At 34.8% G+C, this 8,105-nt stretch overlaps 1 protein-coding gene across 2 annotated transcripts; it reads right to left on the bottom strand.

Annotated features, from left to right (window-relative positions):
• Positions 1–3,894: 3,894 nt before the first annotated feature.
• Positions 3,895–7,838, bottom strand: LOC125663538 (uncharacterized). Of its 2 annotated transcripts, XM_048895789.2 has the most exons (7): positions 7,629–7,838; positions 7,467–7,516; positions 7,224–7,352; positions 6,942–7,028; positions 6,628–6,736; positions 5,453–5,496; positions 3,895–5,342 (listed from the first exon to the last, which is right to left on the bottom strand). In XM_048895789.2, the coding sequence occupies exons 1-7, from the start codon at positions 7,721–7,723 to the stop codon at positions 4,906–4,908; spliced, it is 951 nt and encodes a 316-aa protein (XP_048751746.2). In that variant the 5' UTR covers positions 7,724–7,838; the 3' UTR covers positions 3,895–4,905. The 2 variants fall into 2 exon arrangements, with proteins under 2 accessions (XP_048751746.2, XP_056004298.1); XM_056148323.1 differs by lacking the exon at positions 6,942–7,028.
• Between the last annotated feature and the right edge of the window lie 267 nt (positions 7,839–8,105).

Raw genomic sequence — 8,105 nt, forward strand, 5'->3', positions numbered from 1 at the left:
AATAATATCCCATTGTATTAAATGACATCCCATTGTATTAAATAATATCCCATTGTATTAAATAATATCCCAAGTAGCTTTAATCTCAAAGGAAATAAAAATAGTCATATTTAGTTAAGTATGAAAAATAGTTGCATGAGTCAATTTCAATTTTTGGCCGAGTTGCTCAACGTGCATCCAGCTTATAAAATGGTGAATGACGGTCGGATGTGCCTGTTATAGGGTACCTACATTGTGTAATCAACTCCTCTCACACCTCTAACTTTACATTCCGCAAACTTTGTACAGTTGTTTTGAACACGTGTCTTTTTAGGTCATCTGAGTCAACTCAGGTGACCTATTGCAATTGGTTGTCGTCTGTCGTGGGTTAACAATTGTACAGTTTTTGCTTCTTAATAACTACCATTCCAATTCTTTTCAGATTTGGTGTGAAGCATCATTGGGACAAGGGGGGCGTAAATTGTAAACTTCAGGACTCCATCACCTCTGGGGCCCTAGGGGCGGGGCAAAAAAAAAAAACTGCCCAAAATTGATCTATTTTAAAAAATCTTCCTCTCAAGAACCACATACGTGTAAGAAAAACTAAATGCATAGTTATATAGAGCAGGGAGGCCTCTACCAATATTGCAAATTTCATGATCCCCGGGAGAGGGGTTCTGACCCCAGGGCGGGGCCAAACTTTGAATATGGTGTTTATGTGTAAAACACTTTAAAACTTCTTTAGCTCTATTAATATTTATAAAGAATACGTAGTCCTTTACCAAAATTGTAAATTTGTTGATCCCAGGGGTAGGGGTTTTCGTATCAGAGTGGGGCCAAAATGGTCACTTATTAAATGTATCAACAATGGACATTTTTAACTTTTTCTTGATAACTATCATTCCAATTCTTTTCAAATTTGGTATGAAACATATTAGGAACAAGGGAGACATAAATCTTAAATTTCAAGATTCCTGTACCCCTGGGGCCTTAGGGGCGTGGCAAAAACTGCCCAAACTAGACTAATTTTCAAAATTCTTCTTCTCAAGAACCACACACGTATAAAATATCTAAATGCTTAGTGGTGTAGAGCAGGAAGGCCTCTACCAAAATTGTAAATTTCATGATCCCCGGGGTAGGGTTTCTGACCCCAGGGCGGGGCCAAACTTGTTATCATAGTGTTTATGTGTAAAACACTTAAAACCATATTCTTTATTGCTAATGATACTAAATTGAAAGTAAATATATATTTAGAAAGAACAGGTAGTCCTTTACTGAAATTGTGAATTTGATGATCCCAGGGGCAGGGGTTTTTGTGTGGGGCCAAAATGGTCAGTTATTAAATGTGTGAACAATATATATTTCTAACTTCTTGATAATTACATGTATCATTCCAATTCTTTTCAAATTCGGTATGAAAGATATTTGGAACAAGGGGAATATAAATTGTAAATTTCAGGATTCCAGCATCCCTTGGGCCTTAGGGGCGGCGCAAAAACTGCCCAAAATAAATCAATTTTCAAATCTCTTCTTTTTAAGAACCGCACACATGTAAGAAAAACTAAATGCATAGTGATGTAGATCAGGAAGGCCTCTACCAAAATTGTAAATTTCATGATCCCCGGGGTAGTAGTTCTGACTCCAGGGCGGAACCAAACTTGTAACATGTATATAGTGTTTATGTGTAAACACTTAAATAACATCTTCTTTAGTACTCTTGGTACTAAATTGAAATTAAAATGATCCCCAGAGTAGGGGTTCTGACCCCAGGGTGGGGCCAAACTTAGTATATAGTATTTATGTGTAAGTTTGCTGATACTTATAAAATCTAAATGCATACTTCGTAATTAAGCAGAAAAGGATGTACAAAGTGGAGAATTTCACAACCCAGGGTTATAACTTTAGGATGGATCCAAATTCGTCATATCTTTTGATGTTTTAATGTTAATACAGCTATTATTTAAAGCCTTTCATCAGTGTATGCACTTTTGAGGGCAGTGAAGTTTTAAGAACACATCTTGTTTTATACTGTAGCTGAGCATTAGAATTTAGCTTAGATATTCAGGAAAGGAAATTGTTTATAGATTTCATAGCCCGTGGGAATCTGTTTCTTTGCAATAAAGATCCGTGATTATATTGGTATCATCCCTAATGATTCGGAGATCCAAAAATGGCAGTTCTTTATCACTCGCATCCATAGGAAATTGAATTGATTGATGTAATTGATTGATTTCAGCACGGAATTTTTGTAAATCATCTGTAGTTTTATTCCAAAAGATGAAAATATCATCGAGGGATCTTTATTGCAAAGAAACAGATTCACACCAATATTTGGATTTCCATTTATGCCACCCTTCCCATACTAAACGTAACATTCCATACAACATGGCTAGACGGATATGTACAATAATTACAGATACTTCATTACGGTAAAAAAGACTGGAGGAATTGAAAGCATACCTTCGGCGACAAGCACGGAACACACCTATATATATCTTAAGAAACTCCCGACACGAAGAAAACGATGTAAACAACGATATTCCTTTTGCAATTACGAATAACCCACGCAACCACAATATTTTTGGAACAACTAGAAGATTTTTTCCTATATTAGAACAATCCCAAAATCTCAAAAACCTGATAAAAGAATCTCAAATAAAAAACAGCAGAAGACAGGCTCCTAATCTGAAGAGAATTCTAACGCGCGCCCGATTTACTACAGAAAATTCCAAATCCGTGCAAAAATGTGGTGATTCACGTTGCGGTACATGTAATCATCTAGAGGGCAGAGAAAAAATTCTTAAATGCGGCAAAAAATGAACACCAAATTCTAACATGACATGCAAATTCGAAAATGCAATATATTGTATGACCTGCCCTACCTGTAATGAAAACTATATCGGACAAACCAACAAACTGAACGCCCGTGTGCGCGTCCACAAGCAGCAAATTCGCGATCCAAGTATCAGAAATTCGCCATGTTCCGAACATTTTGCCAATTGTGGTCATGGAGATTTCAACATATTTCCATTTTATTAAATGTATAATGACTGCGAAATTTCCAGAGTTACAAAGGAGGAATACTTTATAAAATTGCTTAATCCCAAACTTAATAGAAAATAACTGTGTAAAATTGAAACTACTTTGAACTGAACTCTGTAATTGATTTCCAAGTATTGTCTAATATTGTGTGTATTATACCGCTACCAGTGTAATTTATTATGACGTCACAAAGGACAATTACTTACATCGTGATATGTTGACGTTACTTAGCAATATTATTTCATTTTATAACTGTCTGAAGAGGCATTAAAGCCGAAAGCGCTAACAGTGAAATGTTATTCGAGTTTTGTATTTCTTGACTTTTCTTTTTTCTTACATGTTTGTATAAAGGACAATGAAGTAAAAAATATTTCTCATCTTCGACACTGATCTTACATTGGTAACAAAATACGTTTTCTCTAGGAATGACAGGATTACGATACCTACCTGTTTCTATATATAACTGATGCACACTTCTTAGTTTTGTAGGATAAGAGCGCAGATTCTTGTAAATTGGAAGACACAAATATGGGTGTATCTTTAGTTTTTTGTCCTCATGGTTAAATGATGTACATATGTACTATAAAATGAAAGGTTTCTAGTGTAACAGGAAAGGGAAAAAATGCAACGGACCAGACCGGGATTCGAACCCGGGCCCCCTGAATCTCTAGTCAGGTGCTCTACCAACTGAGCTAACTGGCCACCGGCGATCTAACCCGGCTGACCGCTACACTAGATTGAGTGTTATTGATATGTTCTAATTCTTCAAAAGTTTTATTACAAAGAAATCTTGAAGCTTAGAACCGAGAAGTTCATTTGCTGTATCACAATTAATATTCAACTTTTTTTGTAATTGTTTTATAAAGCTTTACCAACATTTTAAATCTTTATTGGCCAACTTTGTATCTTCCAAGAATGCATTTTTTAAAACAAGGTTCTCATTAACATTAGATTTTGTCCGATTTTCCAATCTGAAAAAAAAAATTAAATGCAAGCTGAAATATTTTAACATGTAAAGGGGATTTGCCTAGTTCAAGTTTTGGAGCCAAGTTAGATGTTTTATTGTGCACAATTAGAATGTTCTTCAATATGAAATTATGAATCTTTTTAAATGGTGCTTTATCAAAATTGTTGAAATTTGTATTAAAATCTGAGATCCATATTTCTGATGAGTATGTTAAAATTGGAACAATAATTGATTCATGTAGTTTTAACCACAGGTTGGGTGACAGATCTGGGCCACAGTGAAGTTTATACATGTATTTCAGGGCAAAGTGAGCTTTTCTAGCTCTAGCTGCGAGATCACCACAAGGATTTAAATTTAAAAAAAATAAGACAAATGTTTAATTTGCTTAAATATCATCATTACAATTTAATTAGCTACGTTAGTTTTAGTACATTTTGATATACTTTTTAGACGTTGACAGAGGTATTAGTGGAGCGTAGCGGGGACGATAACTCTGGGTAGAGATTGTTAAATCGAAATTAGATATATGTACATGTACATTGTAAATACCGTAATTCAATTCAACAGAATAATCAAGTGATGATGATGGCTTTGGATAAATGAAACTAAGTTTATTATTTTATAATGTAGGCCCGCAGTAAATCACGGTCGTCTTTCTAGTCTCGTGCAACCAGACGCTCTGCTTTCTCCGTAAATCTCCGTTCGTGTTTCTAGAACCAGAACAAATAATCGCCCGCCTCCTGGTGGCCGATGATACAACACAGCAAAAAATTTCGATGTTGGTTTGTCATCTGTAATTTTTCGCGTTTCTGTGTTTATCGGTCTTTGTTATCTCTGCAGACCTCAGAACAGTGTGGGGCTGTGCTGTTGGAAACAGGAGTGTTAGTCAAAGTTAGTCCTCGTAACTCCCTATCCCCTTATTGTTTTGTTAGTTTGTAATATTCTGCATCCTCTCTTAACGGATGTTTCGGATATAGAAAACTGTCACGGCATTTAGTCTCTGCTACGTCACAATGGTTGACTGATCGCGTGAGTTTATTGTACACCGGCATGAAAAACGAATCTGTACGTAGGTCACGAGCTGTTTGACATTTTAGAGACAGTATGTCGTAGATTTCTAGTTCATGGTCAGGTACATTTGGTGTTCTAGAAACGGATGACTGTGGTTTGGATTGCTGATTTGATATCGAGATTGTACAATCGCTAACATTTCTTCGACAGTTGAAAAAGGAATTGTTTCTCTGATTCCAGTTTCGCAGCTCTACGGGGTTTTCAAGTCTGCAATTGTCATCAATGAGATGGCTATTTTGAATGTTATTCTGTTTTTTAATTGCTCCATTTCTGTACGACGTCTCTGTAAAAGAAGATAACCGAAGTTAACCTTATTTGATAATTAATAACAGTGGTGTACATACGATTTATGAAGAGTTCACATCGTATAAGTAATGGTATAAATATAATCACCCCTATTTCCTGGATAATACGATTTGCTGGAAACGTTCACATGTCTGCAGTGAAATCAAACTCAAAGTACAATAAATGCATTGCATTAGTTTTTAAACTATCACTCTGAAATTGTAATTTAAGCCAATTATGGTATCCATAGTTATGTCGGAGTAATAAGAATATATAGTTAGAGCTTTTAAAAAAGACTAGAAAACAATTATGAGCACCTGCCTTCCAAATATGCAACCATGTAATATTCACGGGCAAAGGAAATCACATTGCTCAGAATAATGTCTAGAATGTCATTGTGTTACTATTTACGAGTAGAAAAATATGAGAATTAAAAAAAATATATGTAGAAAGAAATATAACCGAATGTGTTAACCTTTGACTTGAAGTTTGCAAAGAATGCTTGTGGAATTAGAGTATGACCGAAATCACGTCAGTACCTTTAAGGACGTAATTCTACGATTTATTTTAAATGACACTTGGTAATGTGTGGGATGGTGGCCATCAACGACATACGTATTATGAATTCTAAAATGGAGGCAGGCTACTGACAAATAATGTGATGTTACAGGGGTTTCAACAGTCTCGTTTAAAATGTACATTTCACAAATTCTATGGCTGTTGAAATGAACGCATTAGCAAATACAACCTGTCATTAGTTCAAATGCTGTCTGAAGTCTTTCATACCAATAGCTAGATCGTGTTTTACGTACTGATTTTGACTACGGATTACTCCGTTTATCTCAACAAACAACAGGCCCACGACGGGTATGACTCATTAACAGACGGTGCGTACTCCACCTGGGCACCTGATCCCGCCTCTGGTATATCCATGTCCCGTGTTTTTCCTACTCTGAATTTCGCATTGTTTATAGGATTTATGAGATTAATTGTTCACTGTTCATTATTTTTACCTTTTTTTTGTACATTGATGAAAATGGTAAATTATTGTAGAATTTGTATTAAGTATGAGAAAAGGGCAGTATACATGTTTTCTTCCATTTGATGATACACGCAAGTCAAATTCAAATATAATTTGTCCTCGATCAGGAAAGCACAGACGTAATAAGCAATCCAAAAGAAGAAGAGAGAATTACTCCGACATGATTTTAGAAGAAACAAGACATACAAGTTAGTTTGCCTTCTATAATGGTAAATGCAATAAAATTAAAAATCTCCCTTACCTCAATCTACAGTATATTACAATACCCACAATAACACAGATACTGAAACTCCCGGCAACAGATGAAACGATTGTCCACCAGTCATAATCTACAGTTCTAGGTTTGGAGTCTATTCGTCATGTGAAAAAGAGACTATTTTATGTCACACAAACTATTGAATGGACATTGGTATTCATTTTGTACAACAACAAAAAAATGACTCACTCAAACATATTGAATAAACATTTCATTTATTGGAATTACTATTAAAAGGTGAAGTTTTTAAATGATTAAATTTCATTACGTGTATATTTAGAATGTCGAATTCTATTTACCTTGATTCTTTAGACTGCAAAGTTTTCCATACGATCCATTTGGGCATGGGAAGCTGCAGTTTTCACCGGATGGTCCGGGAGGACAAACTGTTATGATATATATATATATATATATATATATATATATATATATATACGACTAAAGAAGACTAATAACACGGTCGAAATATTTCTAGAAAGGGTTTTTTTTTTTTTTAGATTTTACTTCGAAAAAAGAAACATTATATATATAGAGAGAAATTTGACTTGAAGTGTGTATTTAAAATGTCAAATTTAGTTTACCTTGATTCTTTAGACAGCCATGAACTTTGTGGCATGGAGAGCAATCGCAGGTCCCAGTGCAAAGTTTTCCATAAGTTCCATTTGGGCATGGGAAGCTGCAGTTTTTACCGAATGTTCCCAGAGGACAAACTTTTATGATGTATATATATATATATATATATATATATATAACACCAAGTTCTAATATATTAGAGAGAGAGAGAGAGAAAGAGAGAGAGATTTCACTTGGTGTACTTTACTCACCCTCACAAAGATTTCCAGTCAAGAAGTAATTTTCACAGCATACCACTTCTCTGTCAATAAATAAAGATAACTGCTTCATAATTTTATATTTCATGCATAACAGCAATTGTAGATAATTCTAAAGATAAATCTTATCACCTTAAAAATAACCTGAATACACACCCTGTTGTATTTGAGCAGATTCCTGATTGTTGAGCCAACAACATTTTGTTTATTCCTATTACACCCTGCAAAACAAGACAGTGGAAGTAGTCCATTTTCTAAATGAAAAGTTTTATTTCAGAAATAGAATAACTTCTTCTTTATGGCATGCTTCTCGATGTGGCAGCATATAGGGAAAGAACACAGCATTTATACGGGAGGAATGTTCAAGGAAATAGAGAGATTGTAGTATTCGATAAGGGAATATGGAAAACGAAATTAATGCCAGGAAAATAAATATATCTACGCCGAGATCAAACATAGTATGCTCTTGTATCCGGTTCTTAATTTGCATGTGTATAGTTTTTTCCCAGGCATGTAGCATTGTATATATATATATATATATATATATATATATATATATATATATATATCAACGATTGGTTCCATCGAACACTTTTGCCTTCCGGCTCTTGAGGCAGTTTGTCGTCAACTTTA

This window comes from Ostrea edulis, chromosome 9 (genome assembly GCF_947568905.1).
Source record: "Ostrea edulis chromosome 9, xbOstEdul1.1, whole genome shotgun sequence".
In the NCBI taxonomy this organism is placed as follows: Eukaryota; Metazoa; Mollusca; class Bivalvia; order Ostreida; family Ostreidae; genus Ostrea; species Ostrea edulis.

What these genes read in the sequence shown, in the direction of transcription:
- LOC125663538 (XM_048895789.2), bottom strand. Translation starts at nt 7,723, where the DNA reads ATGGACTACTTCCACTGTCTTGTTTTGCAGGGTGTAATAGGAATAAAC. An exon ending in TGGCTGTCTAAAGAATCAAG is followed by an intron (nt 7,029 to 7,223) that starts GTAAACTAAATT and finishes ATATCATAACAG; the next exon opens with TTTGTCCTCCCGGACCATCC. An exon ending in TTGCAGTCTAAAGAATCAAG is followed by an intron (nt 6,737 to 6,941) that starts GTAAATAGAATT and finishes CATGACGAATAG; the next exon opens with ACTCCAAACCTAGAACTGTA.